A 24,388-nucleotide genomic window follows, 5' to 3' on the forward strand; every position below is an offset into this window, starting at 1 on the left:
AATTGGGCTCTTCTGAAAATATTTGAGTACATTTTATATATTTGAGTAAATTTATATAAAATAATGAAAAAGAAAAGTATGTGGCCAATTAAATTTGTTATGGCATATTTATAATTATAATTACTAATTTTTCAATGTGTTATTTCCTCAGCTATTAAACATATACCTTCATTATATAATATTCTTTCAACATACATAGCACCCGAAGCACTGTTGAAAAAGTAAAAGTATACAATTTTAGACTGTTACATGCCCAAAGCTTTTCTCTCATGCATTTAAGACTAGTTCTTGTTCTTATTTCAATATCCCTCTATCATTCTTTTCTTTCATTTTACTTCCCCTCCCAAAAATTAAACGTATATGAAAACTTATGGTTCTTAGGACAAAGACAACATTTAGAGAAACATTTCCTTCCTTTATAACCTTTTCATTTTTGTATCTCATCTTCCTTTTAAGTTACATTAACCAAATCATCTCTGGGCCATCTTAGCTCAGAAAGATTCCTGAGAAAGAAGTACCCTCATAAATCATTCAGCTGATTTTCAAACATCCTATACCTATATTTCAACTTGGCCACATTCTTCAAACAGATGCAGCTAAAAAGCAGCTTCTCTCACCTGGTGATTCTTGAACTTGGTGCAGCCTCTGACAGAGCAGACCTTTTACCTGAGGAGGTTCAAGGCACACTACCATGACTTACCTAATGGGTATTATTCCTCCTATCATTCCTATCTGTTTAAAAAATATTCAGTCTCACCCACACCCTGTTCCTCCAAGGAAACAAACCCACCACTACAAATTAGAAGGGATGTGGCCACCGGTGGTGGGGGCGGCGGCGTTGATTAATCCAGTAGGGGATGGCGGGGCCACTTTCTCGGCTCTCCCTTCTCCCTTTGGTCCCTGGGAGGAGAAAGAGAGGAGGGAGAGAAAGAGAGAGAAAGAGAGAGAGAGAGAGAGAGAGAGAGAGGGAGAGAGAGAGAAAGAAAGAGAAAGAGAGAAAGAGGAAGAGGAGGAAAAGGAAACAGATGGAGACAGACACAGAGGGTAGGGAAGAGGAAGAGAGAGGAGGGGCTCTCAGTTTGGTGATGGCTCCACCTCTGGGCAAAACTCTTCCTCTATGGAGGTCCCAATAACTTAAAGGCTTGGCTTTTGAATTCTTTTCTTCCACTTTCCCTCTTGGCCAACTTCCTTCTTTGTAACTTTAACTATTACTTTCCATGCTAATGGGACCAAGATAAAATCCTTTAACAATTTTTCCCTGTGCACACTTTATGCCTAAAATAAGTAACATAAACCTATATATATTTTAAAGTCCTTCAAATTAAAAAATTCTAGTGATTAACAATGGATTTGGGGATTCTAATGTTAGTGAGGACACTGAAGTCTTGGGACCACCCCTTTATTTCTACATCTGGTAAAATGGGGGTAATATATCTCCGACTGGTATGGGGTTTATCTGATAAGATATTTAAAAGAATTGTGAAATTTTTCATAAATGAATTACAAAGTAATCACCAAAATTATCTACTTTAGGTACCTCTTGTGAGGACTGAATAGATTTAGATACAGCTGTACTGCTTACTTCTCCCCTGAATTCAGACTATCCAATAGTCTTAACACTTTATACATTTAATATAGTTACTCTCATTTCTTAAAAAATGTCTGCAAATTTTTTTTTCCACTACTGGTGAAACACTATGATATGGCTTAACTTTCCATTGTCGCTGAAAGATAAAACATAGAAATGACTCCTGATGTAAGTTACATATTCACCATCCTAGAAGTCTTTAAGGAAACCATTATATATTCACTTTCCCCAAGACAGGGGCTGACCAAGATGGCCTTTCCATGTGCTCCTACTTCAAATACTGAATACAGTTCACCATAATTTTGCCTATAATCCTCCTTATAAAATTTCAGACTTCATAAACATAATGCATAATGCTGATACTGCTGCTTATATTCTCATTTCCAACAGTATAGTTAAATGTGATTTATCATGGAGTCTGACATCCAACAACTGACAATTATTTTTAAAAGTCAGTTGAAATTTCTAGTTTTTTTTCTCTCCATGGAAAAAACTGAACTTTAATGCTCACTTTGGTCCTTCAAAAGCCAAAGCATTCATTTATGATCATCTAGAATGGAAACCACTTTTAAAGACCATAAACTTCTAAAATAAATGAGCAATAACTAATTTTTATGTACTATTTTAAAGTTTGCACAGTGCTTCATCTCTCATTTGAACCTTATGACAACCTTGTGAGGTGGGTAACTAGAGAAATTATCCCCATTTTTACAGATAAGGAAACTGAGCTTCTGACAAGTTAAGTGCCTTGCCATGGTCACACAGCTTGGCTGTGGTCAGACACAGGATCTGAACACAGTTTTGATTCCAAGTCCAGCATTCTATCCAGATGCCAAGCTGCCTCTCCTGAATAAATCAGGCCATGAACATTGCAAATATCAACCTGGCTAAGTATGGTTATCAAGTGATTTCTAATTACCACTGATAAAAAGCCAAATTATTTTCTTAGGATTTATGAGTTACTAAGTCAAATTTAATAAGAAAACAAAACTGGACAAAGCAATTACCTCAAATGGCTGTCCTGTGTTTCTTTTCTAGAAGGCTCAATTGTTCATATTATTTACTTACCAAAAGAACCAAGTATTTTTCAATTCTGCTTATTGTCAAAGTGGTCAAATATGGTCTCTTTCATTAAGCCAAACCAAATATTTACCTTTATTAGGGCCAGGTCCTTGTCCTGGATTAAGAGGGGGGATTCGACCTTGTGATCCCTGCTGCCCTAGTCCTGGTATCAAGGGTGGGGGACCTGGGTTCTGTCCTTCCTGAAAAGATTTTTTTAAAAGGGGTGAAATCATAGATTTGTTTCATGAATAACAATTGAATTACCAAGTAACAGAACAGTAATATTAGGTGGTCCCAAAGTCTACATTGGGAAATACTTAGTGCAAAAGATATTAAGGTAAACTTTCATTCAAAAAGATTTCAAAATTAATGACATTCTATTTATTTACTATGAGAAACAATGATAACAGGATATATAGGCACTTTAAGACTCGAGTTCAATTATTTCAAGCAAGAATTTTAAATGGATACCAGAAAATGTAGTACAATAATATCTGTTTCTTATAAAGTCTGGATTACTCTCTATAGCAGCTATACAGATACATACTTTCAATAAAATCTCAATCCAGAAATCTGTTTTTACTTTTGTATTTCTCCTTCCTATATCTCCTCCTGTACTAAACAGTTAAAAAATCCTACCTAAAAGGTGAATGCCACAAATGAGGATCTAATTTTCCTTCCTTCTGTTTCTTTTTTTGCTTTCTTTCTCTTTCTACCTTCCTTACCAGGCATTCCACTGCTCATTCCAAATAAAAGTACTATCATTAATATTTCAGGATATATTAAAATCTCCTAGGACCTACCTCTTTCTATCTAAACCTTAGGTTCTGACTTCACGGACCCAAACATTCACCTAATCCAGTCTATTCTTGGTATTAACAATCCTAATAGAACATTTCCCACCCCAGATCTTTTCTAATCCATTTGCCAATGGAGTATGTAAAGGGAGGTGAAAAGATGGGAGTATACCATGTTAGATATATAATTCTTCCCATACAGACCAAGAACTTTGGATCAAATGGACCTGAAAACCACACTCCACAAATAAAAAAAAGCACTATCTCAGAAGAGGAAAATTAAACATTAACAGCAGTGTAGTTTCATTTTTAGTTATATAAGGACATAGTCATGACTAAAGGCTAAACAACTGCATTATGAATTAAGGTAATAAAAATTACCAATTAGATTACCAACATAATAACACTGCTACTTTATCACCAAAGAACTCATACAATTAATATAAAAATGAAAACACTGGTATCAAAAGTTCCAGTTTGTTCCAGGATTAATCTGGTCCACATGCTGGAGCATCCTAAACAAGTAGAGACAGTAGGGCTGAGAATTCAATCAGGGACCAAGAGGCAAACAAAAGCTTTCCTCAACCAACTTCTTAGGCTAGAAATCCCCCATGCTGCAAATGTTCAGGTGAAAGGAGCAATATGGCCCATTCACCTTAATAAAAGCATATACTATACTGTCACCTTCTCTAAACTTTAATAGAAATGATCACTATTGTTGTAGGTTAAGTTTTTTTCAACTTTGCTGCAAATTTTTCGTATTTTACTATGGATAAAGGATTTCTAAATTTTGTCAAAGAAATATTGTCACTTTTCTTGATTTCTTTGCTTAAAATACTGTATGGGAAATTTTTCTTCCTTGCATTGAAGATAAAACTTATTTATTAAAATAAAATTTTACTGGAACTTTCATCTGTTTTTATGCAAATTATTACCAGGGCCTCTTTCAGAAATAAGACTAAGCCCAAAAGAAAATAAGCCAGGAAGAAAGTTAAGAATTTTAGAAAAATGTGAAAACAAGATCAAGCATCATCAAATTCTTCATTAATTTAACATTAAGTATGGAAAGAACAGTGAAAATTATTTGAACTGCTCACCAAAAACACTCAAAGGTTAATGGCAGTTTACCTGAAATATTGGTAAACTAATTGTTTACATATAATGAACTTACCAATATATAAATAGATGAGTCTACCTAAAAAGTTCGGTAAGTTCAGTATTTGTATTTATATTATCTATGTGTGTATATACACGAGTTTTATATGAAGAATTTTATTAAAAAATGAAGTTATATTTATTAACATATTCTCTTTCCCCCAATCCCAATGCAAAGTATTTGCATGTGTGAATTGAGAAATATTCCAAATAACCATCATTTCCAAATAAATTAAGTTCTTGAACCCAAAGAATTCAATTAATTTTCACTTCTTTTACAGGTCTGAAAATGATTCTCATTTGCAAACCCACCATCAAGTACTGAAGAAAATAACATACCTCAAATACCGCAGTATTTAGTTAAAAAAAAAAAAAAGGGACATTCCAATATTGTTTACTATCTTACAGAACCACCAAAGTAAACCTCTTCCTGCCTTGCCCTCCATCCCCCTTCCCTGTAAACACCTCCGTATAATGTCAAAGAGAAAATTAAAAATAGATGGAAAACTTATATCAACAAAAACATTTTCCCATTCAGAAATCATTAGTACAGGAGTATAATTTTTAATGTATACTGAAAATTGATACCTGATTTCTTTTAGTTTATTTTGTCATAATAATATATTACAACTCCATTACAAGTAGTTTATATTTTATAAAAGGATTAAAGAGATTACTAGAGAATCATATAAATTTATCTAAAATACACTTTTCCAACCTCAATGCTATTATGCTAAACTACATGTGCTTCCACCATGTTCATCCATCCATCAACTGGTTATTTTGAGGTTTTTTTCGTGTTCCATAATATTCAAAGCATTACAAGTTTCAGCTCTCCTATACTTTACGTGGACTTGAGAGCGAAGCTATTTCTGCTACTTATTTACTATACGTGTGGCCATGGGCAAGTCATTCTCTGGGCACAGGTTTTATCCTTTATAAAATATGCTGGACTGAATGATATAGATAAGGTCCCTTCCCTTTTAGCTCTGTACAGTATGGTCATATGGGCCTACTCAATATGAATATATATTCTTAATGTGCAAATGCCTATAGAAAGTATAACCCAGAAATACCTGATTAAAGGGTGCACGTGGACCATCACCTAGAAGAGGTGTTTTCTGCTGCTGGAACGGTAATGGGCCTTGAGAAGGATGAGGCCCTCTTGAAGGATTCTGCTGTCCTTGAGGTCCTGGTGGGCCCTGCATGCTTCCCTGGGGCGGAGGTCCCATGGAACCCTGTGGTGGCCCCTGCTGTCCCTGTGAACCAGGAGGCCCGCGCATTTCCTGGGGAGGCCCCAGCATTGACCCTTGGGGTGGAGGTCCCTGCATGCCTCTCATTTCCTGAGGACCTCTCATCTCCTGAGGACCATGTCCCAGCAGTCCACTTGGTGGGTGAGGTCCTCTCATTTCTTGAGGTGGGTGCCCCATCATCATCCCTTGTGGAGCAGGTCCTTGGTTATCTCGTGGACCTGGAGGTCCCTGCATTCCTCTTGGATTCAGACCCATTAGAGGCCCTTGGGACACAGGACCCTGCATCCCCTGAGACCCTGGTCCTCCTTGCATTCCATGGGGATGAGGAGGTCCCTGCATCCCTCTTGGACCAGGTGGTCCTTGCATCCCTTGAGTACCAGGTGGACCCTGAGGGCCTAAATGACCTTGGGGACCAGGTGGACCTTGGGGGCCCAAATGACTTTGTGGACCAGGTGGACCTTGGGGGCCCATGGGACCCTGTGGCCCAGAACTACCCTGTGGTCCAGGTGGTCCTTGAGGTCCCATTGGGCCATGGGGTCCAGGATGTCTTTGCATTCCTTGGTGGGCATGCATATCCTGAGGCCTTGGGAGTCCTTGTGGTGGGCCTTGAGGCCCTGGAGGTCCTTGTGGTCCCATAAATCCTTGAGGACCAGCACCTCCCTGATGTAATGGAGGGCCTTGTGGTCCCATCTGCCCCTGAGGTCCAGGAGGTCTGAACTGTCCTTGTGGACCAGGGGGTCCCATTTGAGTCATGTTCATTGGCATCTGTTGGGGTGGATGAGGCTGCTGAAAGCCTTGAGGAATCTGAGACATTGGACCTTGTCCTGGAAAAGGCTGGGGTCCAAGTAGAGGACCCCCTGGTGGTGGAGGTGGTTGGACTTGTTCAGCTTGTTTCTGTGCAAGTCTTTCAATTTTGAGTTGCTATTAAACAAAATGAAAGAATCATAATCATCAAACAAGTCTGTAGCATTTAACAGTATTAATACTAGAAAAAGAATCTCATTTTATACATTTCTGAATTTCTTAAAGTCTTTGTAAAAGGGATAGCAAGACATATAGTCCCTTTCTTCAGGAAAAAAAAAAAAGTAGTATTTCATGAAATCCCTAACATAAGTACTACTCGGGCTTCCAAAATCAATTTAGACAGAATACTTTGCAGAAATGAGGGACTATGAGTATGGGATGCTACATATGAGACTTTTTGTTTTTGACATATTGGCTAGCTTTGAGGAACTTTTCTTTATCTTTCTTTTAAAAATTCTTTATGAGGAAAGTGGTGGGGGAGAGATAGCATGAGAAATGTAAGTGATGTAAAACTGAAAGATATCAATTAAAACTTATTTGTTTTTTAATTAAAATTTAAAATGACTGCCTTTCATTTAGCTAGTGGAAAAAACAGACCTATATTCATCTTGGTAAGAGAAACAAATAATGCTAATATACTACCTTATCTTTCCTTATAAGTAATAGGAAAAAAAGTTTAAATATAAGAATGAATGGACTATTTTGCCAGAAATTTCCAAATCTCTTCAATTGGGTAAGACCTAAATAGCACAATAAACTTCTCTGACAAAAAAATTACTGAAATTTAGAAATGGTATTCACACTCTAACTTTAAAATGCTTTATGGAAGGCTAACTGGACTTAAACACTAATAATAATACTCTCTTTTCACATAATTTCTTCCCCTCTTTTGACTTTTATACTCAGAAAACACGATAAAAGAAAGATGAGCATCACTTGATGGTTAAATATGAAGAAAACCTGAAGCTTTCTCATGTACCTCCAAAAGCTGTGGGTTAGTGTACTGCAATGTTGCCATTTCTTGCTCTATTTCTGCTTGTGTCTTTTTCTTTTCTTCAAGTTTAACATCCTCTTTTCGGTCATTTAGTACCTCATTTGGGGCAGGAATTGGAACTTTATTCTGCATCCAGGCCTGAAAAGAGAAAGAAAGAAAAACAGTTAAAAAACAAAACCTGATGCAAGCTATGCATATTCAATTAATAACAAAATTCTGCACAAAATGCCAGTGATGCATTCAGAAGAACTGGATTTCGTTCAATTCATCAAGATATAACACTTATTAATACTAATTTCTAGGTGACCTAAGATATGAGTAAGTATATTTCTAATTACAAACTAATAATTTGTTAAAAACTTAAAAACAAAACCCTTGAATGTCTAGTACATAAAGTTTATCAATAATAAGTCATTAATAGGTTCATATTTTTTGTATAAGAGAAAAGCTAAAGAAATTATAAGAATGATAGAAATAATGTCCGTCTCAGCTATCTGTTTCCATATTCTTAAGGCCCTAGTACAGTCTGGATCTCAAGGCAAATAAAAAAAGTTAAGTGGGTGAAGTGAAAAGTTATGGACAGTTTCCAGAAAAAAAATACTACAGACAACAAAATAGCAGCAGATTGGGTAACAAACTAGACATAAAAACGAGGTCCCCTCAATGTGGCGTGTGAAAAGAACGTAATATTACTGAGCTGTAAGGAAAAATGAATAAGGAATTCAGAGAAATAGGAAGGCTTGTTTGAATTGAGGCAAAGTAACCAGAACTACTTTTACTTCTCTGCTTATATTTTGTTAGAAAGGATGGTGCCCTGGAGGAGGTTAGAATACTTGGAAATGAATACTATATAAAAACAAAAGGCATTAATAAAACTTTTTAAAATTAAACAAAAAATGAATGCAATGGAATAGTACATCATAAAAAATATCAAATATGCAGAATTCAAAAACGCATGATAAGACTTGAATGAACCGATGCTGAAAGAAGGTAAAACAAAGAAAATAATGTAGACAATGACTTCAATAACGATGAGAGGAACAGTAAGAGATTATCATGAAGGAACAATGTGGGTCAAACAGAAGCAAAATATGCAGGTCTACACGGATGATAATGAGAAATCTCCAACGGAATGTACAGCAGATGGAAATAGTTTTAAAAGGGAGGTGAAGCAACAAGATGGCAAAGTAACGGGAACATTCCATCCAAGTCTTCCCAACATTTCCCTTTAAAATAAACAAGTCAAATCAAACTCTAAAGCAGCAGAGCCAATAAGAAGTCAAGGTGGGACATTTTTCCAGCTCAGGACAATTTGAAACACAAGGCAGGTCTGCGGCACAGCAGGGGGGACTGATTGGGAATACAGAACGCTAGCAATGCCATCTGTGAGCCTCAGAGGTTGGGGCCCAATAGCAGCAGTGGTACCAGGAGTACTCACTGCCTAGAAATGATGAAGCGATTGAATATCTGATGACAATGATTCGCAGCACACCCCTGTGCTGGTATCAAGCACAGGACCAGAAGCCAGCTGGCAATTCCAATGCCCATTACTCACTTCCAGGTCACAGTTTCAGAGGACAGAGAAGAGCTTGCAGTCACAGGGGAATAAAGAAGGCCCAACCTGGGTAAAGTGCATGGTTGTATGGAAAAGAGGAGTTGTGATCATAAGAAAATCGAAGCTCCATCTGGGCAAGGACCAGAGGGGAGAACAGGAGAGCAGTGACCATACCTCCCGCCAGATCACACTACCTTGGAAGTCTGAAGCTTGGGACAGTAATCCCACCTTGACTCCAGTGGCACATAGCTAAACTCTATCATAAAGTCCAAATTCAAGAAGTAGGCTAGAAAAATGACAAAACAACACAAAACAAGAACCTGATAATAAAAAGCTCTGATGGTGATAGGGAAACTCAGAAGAAGATAATGACAAATATCTATAAGCAAAGCCTCAAGGAAAAATTGCAGATTGGAAACAAGCCCAACAAGAATGACTAAGAGAGCTAAAGAAAGAGATTTTTTTTAAAAAGAGGGCAAAAAAAAAAAGCTTTTAAAAATCAAATTAGAGTAGTAGAGAAAAAAATTGAGAAAAGAAATGAGAGCAATGCAAAAAAAAATTATGAAAAGAGAATTAACAGCTTAGTAAGAGAGGCACAAAAAATGCTGAAGAAAATAAATCCTGAAAAAAGCAGAATTATCCAAATAATAAAAGAGGTAAAATAAACCACACTGTAGAAAATAACTCCTTAAAAGACAGAATTGGTCAATTGGAAAAAGTACAAAAACAAAGTATAAATAAGAATTGATCAATTTGAAGCTAATGGCTACATGAGACATCAAGAAACAATGAAACAAAGTCAAAAATTAAAAAAAATACAAAGCATGAAATTTTCATTGGAAAAATGACACTGGAAAACAGATGGAAGAGAAAATTTAAGAATTACTGGACTATGTGTCAAGCTATGATCAAAAAAAGAGCCTAGACATCTTTTTTCAAAAATTTAAAAAGGGAACTACTGAGACATCTTAGAACTAGAAGGCAAAACTAAAATTTAAAAAATCTACTACCTTCTCAAAGAGATGCCAAAATGAAAACTCTCAGGAAAAGAGCAAAATTCCAGAGCTCCCAAGTCAAGGAGAAAAAAGTTCAAGTAGTTAGAAAAAAAAATTCAAATACTGTACAGTCATAATCAGGATGACATAAGATACCACAGCTACCATAATAAAGTTGAAAAGGGCTTGGAATACAATATTCCTAAGGGCAACGGGGCTAGGATTACAACCAAGATTTGCCTACCCAGAAAAACTGAATTTAATCCTTGAAAAATGGACAAAAAATTTACAAATAAGATTTCCAGGCATTCTTGAAGAAAAGCTGAAGAGAAAATTTGGCATTCAAGCACAAGACTCTAGAAAGGCATAAAAAGCTAAACATGAGTGAGAAATCATAAAGGACTCAACAAGATTAAACTTTTTCCATTCCTACATGGGAAGATGATACATGGAACCCCCAAGAACATCATCTTTAAAGCAGTTAGTTAGAAGTAGTCTATAGAGATGGCATGGGTATGAGTTGATTATACTGAAATGATCTCAAAAGAAAAATGGAAGAGTTAGAAAGAGGGATACACTGGGAGAAGGGAGAAGGGAGAGAAAGAATGGTGAAAAGTATGTCACACAGAATAGGCAAACAAGAGTTTTTAAAATGGAGAGGAAAATAGTAAGACTGGGCAATGTTTGAACCTGACTCTCATATGAACTAGTTCAAAGAAAGAAGAATGTGTTGTGTACACATACACACACACACACACACACACACACACACACACACACACGTATCTATAATACAGATCAATCTATCTATCCATTCATTCATCCATCTATTCACACACTCTGGTTGGGTATTGAAGTCCTTCTTACCCAACAGAAAAGTTGGAGGGAAAGGAGACTGGGCAGGGGTTAGTGGGAAGAGATGATAAGAAAGAAGACATATAAAGGGAGGCAGTGGTCAAAAGCAAAACAGACTTTTGAGGAAGGGACAGAGTAAAAAGAGAGAAAGAAGGATAAATAGGAACAAATAGGATTGGAAGTATAACACAGTACCTCAGTTGTTTTAATATGCATTTCTCTAATGACTTAGAGTATTTTTAATATGACTATTGATAGCTTTAATTTCTTCTGTAAACTATCTGTTTGTATTCTTTGACCACTTATCAATTGAGAATGGCTCTTATTTGATAAATTTGATAAATTTGATTTGATGCCCTCTATACTTGAGAATTTAGAACCTTACTGGAGGAAACTTGATATAAATTTTTTCCCCATTCCTGCTCTCCTTCTAGACTAGTCTCCTGGCTAGACTGGTTTTAATTAAACAAAAACCTTTTAATTTAATGTAGTCAAAATTATTCATCACCTCTTCCCCTCCTTTACTTCCCCCATACCCTGGATCTTCACTATCTCTTATTTGGTCATAAATCCTTCCCTTCTTTTCCATTAACCTTTAATTTGCTTATGATAACCACCCTTTACGGTTAAATCACACTTATTTTTGAGCTTATCTTAGTATATATTATGAGATGCTAGTGTTTGCCTAGTTTCTTCCAGACTGCTTTGCAGTTATCACAGCAATTTTTGTTGAATAGTGTGTTTTTGTCCCAAAGCTTGATCTTTGGGTTTATCAATCAATAGATTACTGTGGTTATTTTTTTTCTGTATATTGTGTACCTAATCTATTCCACTGATGCACTATTCTATTTCTTATCCAATACTAGACTGTTTTGATGATTAGTTTTTATAATATAGTTTGCATATCCATTGACACTAATATGTCTGTATCCCAAAAAGATTAAAGGAAAAGAGAAAGGACCATATAGGTCCTTTTTGTAAATGTGGTACAAAAAAGATTTAGAGTAGCTCTTTTTGTGGTGGCAAAGAACTGAAACTTGAGGGAATGCCTATCAATTAGGGAATGGCTGAACAAATTCTATAACATGACTGTGAGAAAATATGAGTGTACTATATGAAATGAAAAGCAGGATAGTTTCAGAAAAACCTGGGAAGATCTATATGAACTGATGCAAAGTGAAGTGAGCGGAACCAGAAGATCATTGTATATACTAACAGAAACATTGTAACAACAATCAACTGTGAAAGACTTAGCTACTCTGATCAGCTTAACGATCCATGACAATTCCAAAGGACTCTTGTTGAAAAGTGATATCCACCTCCACAGAGAGAACTGATGAACTGAGTGTAGACTGAAGCATTTTTGTTTTCATTTTGCTTTTCTTTCCTTTTTCCCCCTGGTGGGGAGGGGGTGCAACATAGCCAATATGGAAATGTTTTACATGACTTCACATGTAAAATGAGAATCATATTACTTGCCTTCTCAATGGATGGGGGAAAGGCTACATCAAGGAAGAGAATTTGGAGAAGAAAATTTTTAAATGGATGCTAATATCTATTTAATAACATAAATAACAGAAAATAACATAAACAGAAATAACAGAAATAATATTTTTATTGCAACAAATCAAATATAATTCAAGAAGATTAACTGTTAATAACAGTACTTTTTTGAAAGTATCTCATCACTGTATACAGAATTTGTTATATACAGACTGATTTTCCTGTACTTACTTGCTGGAACTGAGCTGGAATAGGCTTTGCATAAGGAACTTTTTTCTGTGGCACCTTCTTTTGGTCCTTTTGCATTACTTCCTCCATTCCCCAGTCCAGTCCTGGAATGGTCATTTCTATTTCATTTGACTCATCTTTCCCTGTAAGCATGAAGATATAAGTTCAGAACTTCTTATACATAAAATAAATGAAGAAAAGCTGTCCATTCTGCTATTGAATGAAGAGTATAAGCATACAATCTCTACTTTATGAAAGAGTTTATCATGGTGACATTTATCAGTGCTCTTGAGGACTGACCATTATTTGAAAGATACCATTTTCAATGAATTTATAATTAAAGGAGATCTAAGAGATGGGGCCAATACTTATAAGATGGTTTCCAAAGTAAGCTTTCTAGGCGTAATTTCCATGTCTTACCCATTTGTTCTTGTTCCATTGCCAGTTTTAACTGCTCTGGTATTCCCATCCCTGGAATAACTGCCAGACTATTAGGCTCAAGGTCATCTGCAGATAACAACACAGTATTAACCAATCAGCAATCATTCAGGAAGGATTTAGTAAATATTATTATGCCAGATATTGGGCTAAGAGCTAGGGATACAGAGAAAAAAAATCCCTTCTCTGAAGAAACTTACATTCTAATGGAGGAAACAACCTACATAAATCAACACATATATCATAAATACAGAATAGATGGAAGTTTTAGAGGTGAAGGAACTACTACCACTGTGGAGACTGGGAAAGTCCTCTCAGAGGAGGTGGTTTCAGGTCTGAGCCTCAAAGAAAGCCAAGAAAAGAAATTTGAAAGCCAAGGATTCTAAGTCAGTGGAGCAAGGGAGAAGAATATTCCAGGAATAGGAGAGCCCATGCAAAAGCACAAAACTGGGAAATGGGAGTATTTTATATGAGAAACATCAAGTTGGCAAATATAGATTGACCACAGAGTGTATAGCAAGGAACATTTTAGTATGTTAAAAGTAGAGTGGGGAAAAAATCAAGATAAAGAATCAAATCAAAAACCACTGAAATAGTTAAGGCAGCAGTTGGCAATGGGAACCTAAACTAGGATGGTGACTGAGTGGAAAGAGAGGAACATATTAAAAAAATGTTGTGAAAGTAGAAACAATAAGACTTAGCAACAATTAAGATGTGTGGGTTGAGCAAGATACAGGAGTCCAAGATGACCCTAAAGTGCAAACACAGATGACTAGGGAGATGGAGATTCCTTCAACAGTGATAAGAAACCTCAACGGGGAGAATTTGTGGAACAAAATTAGTTCGTTATAGACATGCTGAGTTCAAGATGTTTAGAGGATATCCATTTTTAAGGCAGTTAGTGATATGGGACTAGAACTCAGGATAGAGACTAGTGCTGGATAAACAAATCCAGAAATCATCTGCATAGAGATGACAGTTGAACAAACGGAAGCTGACAAGGTCACCAAGCAAGAGAATACAGATAGAAAAGAAGAGGGTCCAGGATAGAATCATCTGAGTTAGTGGGCATGACATAGATGGAAATTCAGCAAAAAAGATCGCAAAAATCAACGATGAGCATAGAGAACAGGACATTAGATTTGCTAGGTAAAAGGTCACTGGCAACTTTGAAGAGAACAGTTTCAGGTGAATAATGAGATCAAAAGCCAGACTGCAGAGAAATCAAAGGAGTGTGTGATGAGAGAAAATGGAATTACCTAGTGCAGACAGCTTTTTCAAGTGAAGAGAAAGAGACATACAGGGCAATAGCCAGCAGGCATGACTGGGGCTGGTGAGGGTTTTATAATGATGAAGAAGGCTCTGGAATGTTAATAAGTAGTGGGCAAGGACAGGTAAATAAAGACTAAACATTAAAAAGTGGGGATGATGGCAGGGGCAATCTATTAAGAGAAAATTGGAAGGAGTGAGATTAAATGTACATGTGGAAGGGTTAACCCTGACAAGGAGAAAGGTGATGTCATTACCAGAGACTAGAGTATAAGAGGAGATAGTAGGGAATGATGTCAAAAGAATGTGAAATGAATAGGGGAAAAGAGGGATTTCTTGGCAAATGGTCTATTTTTTGGTGAAGTAAGAAAAGAAGTCTTGACCAAAGAGGAACAGAGAACAATGCGAATGAGAAACTTAAGAAGAACAGCTAAAGCACTGAGCCAATTAGAGAAGAGAAGTAGGAGTGCCTTGCCCAGTTGGGATGACTTATTCCAGTTATTTTCAGCCACAAGTGAGTGAGGATGAAGAAGGGAGATAGTAATCCAAGGATGGGGTTTAGCAAGACCTGATCAGTGGTAAGAAAAGGGAAGAAAAGATTCCAAAGTAGAAGACAGGGTAGAATTGAAGTGATTCACCAAGGAGTAAAGAACTGAGAAGACAGAAAAAGAATACAGTCAATCAGGTATCTGATATAGTACTGAAAGGATGCAGGGACTGGAAATCACAATGAGGATGAAGAACAGATTTAGGAGGGATGAGGAAGAGGAAGTAATGGCAAGATAAAAGATTATGATGAGATATCAGAGTAGTGTCTTTCCATAAATTTCTATACACATTTCCAAATGATAAATCATATACTTCCTCACTGGTGAATTAAAGGTTTCCAAAAGTATAGAGCTGAAACTAATTTTGTCTGTCACCGATTTCTTTCACCAAGTCTCTCATGACACTATTTCAGAAAAACTTCACCTGCACAGAAAAGAGGAATGAGTTGTACTCACCATACTCTACTCCATCTTCTGACATTCCAGGGAGTAGGTTCAGGTTATAACGATCCCGCATTTTATCACCAGGTCTATTTCTAGTCCAGAATTTGCTGTGCAAAGAAAAAGGAAAAAAAGAATGACTTCAATTCTATTTCTGGGTATTAATATACTGAATATAAGATTATCACTTACTACTTTTCCCTCTCTTGGGAGGGATTGATTATCTTTTTAAAACCCAAATAGTAAATACAAAGTCTATTTTTAGTTTAGTCCCAATCAGTTTTAAATACATGTGAACAAACTATTTGAGATACAAATATGAAAAAAACAATGGATTTACATTATCGCTGTCCTGTACTGATTTTATTAATACTATCTGGTTCAAGTTACCAACATTTCCCCACACACAGGGCATCTGCAAACTTAGTAAACTTAGAAAAGTTTTAATTGATTAAAGCTTAAAATACTAACTCTTGAAACATACTGTGCACATTCATCTGCCCCCTCCCAAAGAATGTTATCTCTTATAGCAAATAAAAGTTAAAATGATCATGGTAAAAGAATAAAATACTTATAAAACATAATATTGCATTAAAGTACAAAATAAACCCTAGAGTCATACAATTATGTAATTTTCATTGCCATCATGTATATAATAAAGTTATTCCTTCCAATTTCTTAGTACCTAAAATTACCTGGTATGGTCATTTGACCCTGAACAAAGAATGTGTCCAAGAGGATGCCAAGCTAAACTCCAGATCATTCCTTCATGGGCCATCTCCATTCCACCTACTTCCTTCTCTACCCTAAAACCACAATATAAAAATATTATACAGGTAAATTTTTTTATATAAGTTGACAATAGACATTTTCTTTTGATTTTCTTAGACTGCTCTTTGATATGCCTTTTTAACATAGTTTTAACATAGCTATAGTCAACATTTATTAAGCACATAGCATGTGCCAGACACTATGCTAAGCTACTTTCTCCCAGGCTTATCTACAGTTCCATGCATGTGTTAATAAGATACAAGTAATATTCGAATAAAATATCTAATACTTTATCTGATACTAAGAAGTAATCCTAACATATTTCTCTAACACAAAAATAACATATTCTATCTTCTCAAACGTTAGTAACAAAAGGGATTTAAAATATTTCATCCTATATTAGACTTAGAAATTGGTATTTACAGATGTAGAATTTCATAGTGAGTACATAGTTAAATCACCCTAACAAAATCATCTATTTTCTCAGGAAATATTACATACCCAACATGCCAGAACAATAAAGAACCATCTGATCCTCCACTGGCAAAAAGACCTTCATGAACAGGATGCCAAGCTACTGCTGTAAAACACAAATCAAATCAAAGAAACAATTATAACAAAGAATACATTGAGTACATCCGGAATTTCTTTGAAATGAAATCAAAACAACAGATTAAGTAGTTGAGAGTGCTATAGATTATCTATAGCATCATGATAAAAATGTACAAATGTGATCACTGACCTGTGGCCTCTTTCTTATGACCTCTAAAGACTTGAAGTTCCTCTTTTAGATTTCTGATGTCAAAAAGTTTACAGAGGTGGTCCCGGGAGGCTGTAAGCAGCCAATTGCCATTGAGATTTAATTTCACTTCCATGACAGTGTTTTTATGGGCATGTCTAGAAACAAATTACCAATGAAACAATTAGCAGTGTCCCTGAAATTTAAGAAAACATAACAGAACAAGGTAACTACCTTTTCAATTCAGAAAAAAGAGGACCAAGATTAAAAGGGTTATGTGTCAAAAAGTAATAAACTGGATATTTATTACAGTAATCTGAACCCCAGCTTTATTTACTTCCAGACACCAAAGGTAGTAGAAGTCTGTTTTTGGAAAGACAGTGAAGAAATTAAATGGACAAACTCAAAAGAAAGGCTGACTCCTTAGGTTTTGCATTAACAAGGTTAAAGTGCAATAAAGCTTCAATCTGAGGTAAAAACTTGATTTGTAGGGCATATGAACAAAGAAATAAATAATACGTGCTAACACTGATCTAATACAAAGCTTGCAAAGTCCTTTACATTGATTATCACATTTGATCCTCACAATCACTCTGTGAAGTAGGTGCTTATCCCCATTTTACAGAAGAAAATAAAGGTTAGAGAAGTTAAGTGACTTGCCCAGGGTATCACAGCTAATAAGTGCCTGAGGCAAGATCTGAATTTCTGACTCTCCAGACAAGTCAATGTTCCAAATCCCATCTCTGCAAAGGAGAGCTGTACTTATTGGCTCTAATTACTCTGTCACACTGCACTTGATAAGACAATTTAACCACACGGTTACAGGACACTTAAGACTAGACTAGATGACATGTAAGATAAAAAGGAAATTCACGTTGACTATCAGAATACTGTTACAGATAAGATTTGATCTTATAAGATTTCTAGAATCCTTTATTACTCAGATTCTAAGGAAAGGAGTGTAATGAACACTGGACTGGGAATCAAGAAGACCAGAGTTCAAATCTTGTTACTGATTCTTAGTGGCTGTGTGACCATAGCCAAGTGATAGCCTTAAAACCCAATTTCTTCATGTGTTAAATGGAGATAATAATAACTATGATACCTATCTCACAGTGGAGATGTGAGGATCAAATGAAACAACATATTTAAAGCACCATATAAACGTCAACTCTCTGTAGTAATATTATCAGTGTCTACAGCATGTTTTCATCACAGTGCAGATATTGCCTATACATACAAATCTGCCCACAGAACTCCAAGAGTTCATGAAATGCTCATTAGTCATGACAATAACTGGGCTACAAATATAAAGATGACATCTTTTCAGAATGGACAGTGAGGAGAAAGTGGTGTTTTTTTCTGGTAACTAACACAAATTATCAAATCTTCCATTGTTTACTGATAAACAGATAAGTGAGACAATGAACCATATAGGTAATAGTCTTTAATTGACAAACTGAAACAAATGTGGAAGGCTGAAGAAAAGTTTATTTAATTTATTTAAAAGAATATTTAATATAGAAATCTGTCATCCAAGCTAACCCCAAAACATCCTATTTCATTGAACGGCCATGCTCATCTTTCCAGGAAAATCTACCAACAAGAAAAAGTTAAATATTACAAAAAACTGATAAATTAAGAGTGCTTTGCTCCTCTCACTTACAGCGTTGCAAGGCTCTGCCCAGTCTTTGGATCCCAGAACTTAATTGGCTGTTGACTATCTTTGCTTCCTGAAACTACTAAGCCTTTTGTTGGATGCCAGTCTACACATTTCACATCTGCACCATGCCCTGTTGGAAACATAAAAGTCAATTATATAATCTAACAATTTAAATTTTTTTAAAGTTACAATCTAACTTAATGGAAGAAGATAGATGTGAAGAGATCTTCTAATCATTTATTCTTCACTTCAGTTTTAAATGACCCTAAATCTTATTTTTAGGAGATTATACCTTTGGTCTTATCATTCCAAAATCATCTGTTAATAGCACCTTATGGTGCTAGGAATCTGGAGTTGTTTATCCCTCTGCAGGACAAAGCCACATAAAAGCAATATGAGACAAACTATACAGCATTCCCACTAGCTAGTGGGTAGAATTGAGGCTCTTTGACAGAATGGTCCAAGTTTTATTAAGGTATAAAAACAAGGCACAAACAGCTCATTCTGCATCACAGACAGTGTTTTTGTCAAAATTGTAACTGGTTCATAATTATTTTCCCCTCATATGAAACACCTTCAAGTTTTCCATCCTTGTGGAAAATCCTTGCCCCAATCTTTTTTTATATGTTAAGGACTAGATCTGTGAATTCATTGCTATAAGAAATGCTCAGATGAGGAAACTTCTCCTACCATGTAGCTTGTCTCCAATCTATAGTCACGGAGAGTTGCCTGGAGCCTTGATAGGTTAGGGACTTATTTAAGGTCACATTGGCAGTATGTCAGGGGCAGGACTTGAACCCAGGTTTTTATAGCTCTGAGACCAGCTCTCCATCCACTAGGCCATGCTAAATGTTTCTTAACGAAAAATCAATATATGAAAATCACGACTTACAAAGTTGTTAAAAAAAAAAAGAGGGAGGATGCTTTGGCTTACAAAAAGATATGACAAATTTCCTTTCAAAGGTAAGTTTACTACAAGGAACAATATTTATTTGCATCTTACATTGAAAAAAAAATCAGGAATGTCCCACTTCCACTTTTAGAAAGAAAATAGGAGAAAAAGATGAGGATGAGAAAAAATAGGAAAAAGGAAAGATTTCAAGTGTCCAATATTACTTGCACCTACTCAAAAGGAGAAAGTTAAAGTAAAAAAAAAAAGTGAAATATGATATTCTCTACTTCCTTCTATTTGACCTTGAGACATAGCATAGAGAAGCTTAAAGATCAGACATCACTGTCAAATGAAGATCCAATAATACTTAAGTCTTTACTTGGGAAATTGTGATCTATATTAATAGGTTCTGATTTTTAAAAATTTCATTTATACAGAAGCACATGATGCAATATAAATCAAGAAAATAAGCCTATTCATACTGCTAATTTTCTGAGAACTAGAATACCTTTAGGAAAAATCGCTTTAAAAAATTAACCTTTGGGTATTGACTGGGAACAAAGTGTACAACTAGAAAACACTACTGTGTCATTTCAAAATCACTCAAAGTATTTTGATCTGAATCTACTCCAAATGTGCATAAATGGTCTAAATTTCAATTCCCATAAGCTATTAATCACAGGTGATATATCTGTGATCCTCCCTCCCTATGACAACTGAAAACTCATGAATATGAATGTTCCCTCCAAGGATGCAGGTTGCAATCCATCCACAGCTGCCCAACATATGCGACAGTTATCCATTTCCTCTCAAAAGTTTACCAGATATAGTACATTCAATGTACTGAGGGCCCTCCTTGCTTCTCCTGACACCCTGAGGTTAGCAATGGAGTATCTACTTGTCATCCTTCATCACAAGATCAGTCCATCTCTCTTATGATACATTTCCTTGACATCTTTACTTCTGGTAGTCTTTATAGTTGCTCAAGGGTAATATGCTGTGGCCTACACGCACTCACCAGGTCTCTCCGTTGTTCTCTGCTGCAAAGACATACTAGTAGAAGATTGTTTTTAAAAAGAAAGGACTTTGTTTCTGGGAGAAGATGAAGTTTACTAAAGAGCTTGCAGCTTCCTAGTCACAGTGTAATCCAGTCCAGTCTCCACCTCCTGTTTAATTCTTGGTCCAACTAACTGTTCATTTGACTTGACTTGTCCCAGATAACACATCCTTGAACTGCAGGTCATAATCTGGACAATAAACATTCTTCATCCACTAATCTTTTCTATGTAGATGAACAGATCAAACTCTTTTAGAGGGTTACAGATTCCCTATAATCCTATGAGGTTTGATGCAACCAGCATGTCATTTCCAAACAGTAGCATCTGGAGGACCTCACCATCCACAAGGAATCCTTCAATAGACACACTGCAAAGGATCGTTTCTATCACAATGGCAAAAACATTTGGCAAGCATGTCTTGCTTTATGCCTCATCTGATGTGTTATCAGAGAATAGCTGAATAAGTTATTTGTTATAAATGACTGATATATAAATGATATTAGACTTGTTACAAGAGAGTTTTTAAAGTGGTTTGCTCTACCAAGTCAAATGCCTTTTCATTAAATGATAAAAGCAAAGTGGGAACTTATATTCCATATTTCAGTGGTATCAACCTCAAATAGAAATAGACCCCAAAAAACACAAATTGACTTAGAAAACCCCAAACTAATATTATCTTTGTTATATTTACTTTCATTTTGTTAAACATTTCCCAATCAATCTGGTTCTGGCTGCACTCAGGAATTATGACACCTCTATTCTACATATTTAGGATGATAAATGTTATAATATTACCTGTAAAAGTCTGCTTCCTACTGATAATCTCATCAAGGATCCCTTAATGCAATTGTACGTAATTCTCATAAAGATTTTGAATAGATCAGAATGTAGAAATATAGGTAGATAGTTGAGATTGTTTTCTAAGCCTTCCTCAACAACCCTCAGAATTGCTCTAGCTCTCTTCTGCAGCCACAAACATGGACCTGTACACATGGGGTTCACCTCAGCTGGTTTTCCAATCTTTATTCTTGTCAGTGCCATTTCCACCTCTAAGCATATCCATGATTATAATGTTAAAAATCCAAGGGGTGTTGATTGCATTGTCCTTGATGATTAAAAAAAATTCACTAAGAAAATCTTTATAGACCTTTTCCATTTTGTTGCTGTCCTTATATCATTTTCATCCTTAAAAAGCCCAGGCATAATTTTTCTGTTGGATCTCTTTCCAGTGTTTTGGCAAACTGGCTTTACCCTCTACTGTTTCTTTCTGTTTTACAGTAAGATCTCAAAATTGAGATAATATTCTAAAGATCATATAACTAAATGCCTTTAGTTAGCATCTCTCTCTGCGTGGCAAGTAAGTGAAGTGTTTCCCATCCAAAGTGCTTATTAGATTTATTTTGGTTTTGATATGGTAATCGATATTTACACTAATCACAATGTTATAAAATTATTTTAATTGCTGTCACGTCATTCATTTCCACCATTCATTACCCATTTTTGGAGACTGCTTAATCTAAATTTATTGATAGAATTGGTTAAATTACATCTATCATTTTCTGATTATTCTGTCTTTTATTAATTCTGATCTTAATCAAATGAGTGGCTTGACAGTACACAGACTCCAAGTTGTTCTAAAAAAAAATGACTCAATACATGCTTCCACTTTCTGACCATCATTAGGGTACCATCACTCAGATATGTTAAAGAGCACATAAGGATTTAATATATTTCTTTGTTTCAATGGTTGGTGTGGCCAAAAAACTGAGACTGTGGTGATATCAGTTCGTTATCACTTTGTATGTTTCAAGAATATTCTGCAAAGTGACCAGTACTTTGTGGGTAAAAGGAGAAAGAGGTGGCATATTAAAAAGATTTTTTCCCTGGCTACTCAATGGGCACAATTAAAAAAAAAGAGTTACTAGACCTTAGAGGGAAAGGGGGAGGAAATCAATCATACTTCCATGCAGTCTCTGACCTACTCTTTTTCTCTTCCTCATGATGATAATAGCAGTAGTAGCATCAGTAATAGCTAGCAGTTATACAGTGCTTAAGGTTTGCAAAGAGCTTTACAAATATTATCTTATTTTTCCCTCACAACAACCATGGATGATAGATACCATCATTGGCCTCATTTAACAGAATAGAAAACTCAGACTGATGGAAGTTAAGTGACTCACCTAGAAAACAGCCATTAAATGTCTGAAGCCAAATTTGAACTCAGATCCTCTTGATACCAGGTCCAGTGCTCTACTGCCTGTGCCACTCACTGCCATACATAGGAACAAGTAATGGAATTATTTGTTCCTTGTAAGTCAGTAATTTACCCCTTGGGAGTCTAAGTAAAAGAGTCTAAACTCTGGCACAACCCTCTCCCTCCTACCCATCCCCTAGCAATTGACCTACACTCTTCAATTCAGAACATCTGAAGAATTATTTACCTAGATCAATGCCTCATCCTATGCATAAGCTGAGTTAACAAGTTACTGCTATATTCCATCTTCCAGTGATATGGAAGAACAGAGAGAGCTATGGAACTATGAATGTATTTTCCCATAGAATTTTGCAAGTGACACTTAGGTACAGTTCAAAAATAGCTAAACTTCATTTTTATTTTGAACTTTTGGGGCACAGAATGGGTATCTAAGCATTTTTAAACTGTATTTATCCCAAGTACTAAACTTCTGACTTGCAAATAAACTTCTGGAACAGTCACAGGATGGTTCTGGAACTAAAAGACGTTAGAGGTCATTTAATTCAAGAAGAAAGTGAAACCCAAAAAAATCAGGTAACTTACCCATGTCCTACTCAAAGGATCTTTGAAATGGAAGGTAGGTATCATAGAAAGATAAAACTGAGGGCCACAAGTTCAGAGATTAGCTTGAATTAACACAACTAGTTGGTAACCAGAGAGGGAAACTTATCTACATGGATTATATACTATATGGATTTACTACTATTTTTCTTTTCTTTTTAGAATTAAAAATGTGCTATCTTCTAGAAGGGCAGGATCACTCATGGTTGTTTCTCATTCTGATGAAAGGATAACCCAAGAGCATACAAATGGCAAAAGATGAAGATTTCTAAACTGGTAACATCTCATTGGACATTACTATCTAAACTGCCCTTGTAAAGGCACAATCATATTTAGAGCCTCTGAAGATAAACATAAAACATCAAGCTCTTTCTATTGATATGACTATAGATAATTTAAAAAAAAAGATGAAGTAAACAGTAAGGTCTGCAGTGGCAACATGAAAATGTATTTCACAGAGTAAGTACTTTGATATATAACTACCACTGATGTTGTAGTAGTAGTAGCAGCAGCAGCAGCAGCAGTAATAGTGATAATATAGTCCTCATAATAACCCACTGAAGTATGTGCTGTTGTCACACCCACAGGCAGCTTGTGGAAGAGTGGATCGAATAGCAAGCCAGGAGTAAGTCAGAAGACCTGAATTCAAATCTGGGCTCCTACACTTACTAATTGACATTGGGCTGTCTACCTTAGTTTCCTCATAGGCCAAGAGGTACTGTGAGGACAAAATGAGATTATCTGCAAAGTGCCTGACACAGTACCTGGCACAAAGCAGGAACTATATATTATCACTACTGATGCCATTTTGCAGATGAATAAACCAAGGCTGAGTGTATAGTTAGTGCATAAATTTCTAAGAACCTGCCTTCCAGAGAGACAAAAGCATTACAGAGACTATCAAAAATAGTTTAAGAACAATCTAATCACCAAAGAGAATATATTACTGAATATCCACTTATGGC

The 24,388-nt window shown here is 35.9% G+C and overlaps 1 protein-coding gene across 3 annotated transcripts in view; it reads right to left on the reverse strand.

The window, feature by feature from the left end:
- The window catches only part of WDR33 (WD repeat domain 33), a 117,508-nt gene that overhangs the window by 6,111 nt on the left and 87,009 nt on the right, over positions 1-24,388 (reverse strand). For 2 of the 3 annotated variants that reach the window (XM_072613452.1, XM_072613453.1), the window contains 10 exons: positions 18,662-18,788; positions 16,999-17,153; positions 16,758-16,836; positions 16,181-16,291; positions 15,501-15,595; positions 13,210-13,296; positions 12,793-12,932; positions 7,639-7,791; positions 5,679-6,776; positions 2,742-2,850 (listed from right to left, as the gene is read on the reverse strand). In XM_072613452.1, the coding sequence (XP_072469553.1) occupies positions 2,742-2,850; positions 5,679-6,776; positions 7,639-7,791; positions 12,793-12,932; positions 13,210-13,296; positions 15,501-15,595; positions 16,181-16,291; positions 16,758-16,836; positions 16,999-17,153; positions 18,662-18,788 (2,154 nt within the window). Of the gene's footprint in view, positions 1-790; positions 901-2,741; positions 2,851-5,678; positions 6,777-7,638; positions 7,792-12,792; positions 12,933-13,209; positions 13,297-15,500; positions 15,596-16,180; positions 16,292-16,757; positions 16,837-16,998; positions 17,154-18,661; positions 18,789-24,388 lie in introns of all 3 variants that reach the window. The other variant, XR_011967892.1, reaches the window with a different exon arrangement.

The sequence above is a fragment of the Notamacropus eugenii genome, chromosome 5, assembly GCF_028372415.1.
Source record: "Notamacropus eugenii isolate mMacEug1 chromosome 5, mMacEug1.pri_v2, whole genome shotgun sequence".
In the NCBI taxonomy this organism is placed as follows: Eukaryota; Metazoa; Chordata; class Mammalia; order Diprotodontia; family Macropodidae; genus Notamacropus; species Notamacropus eugenii.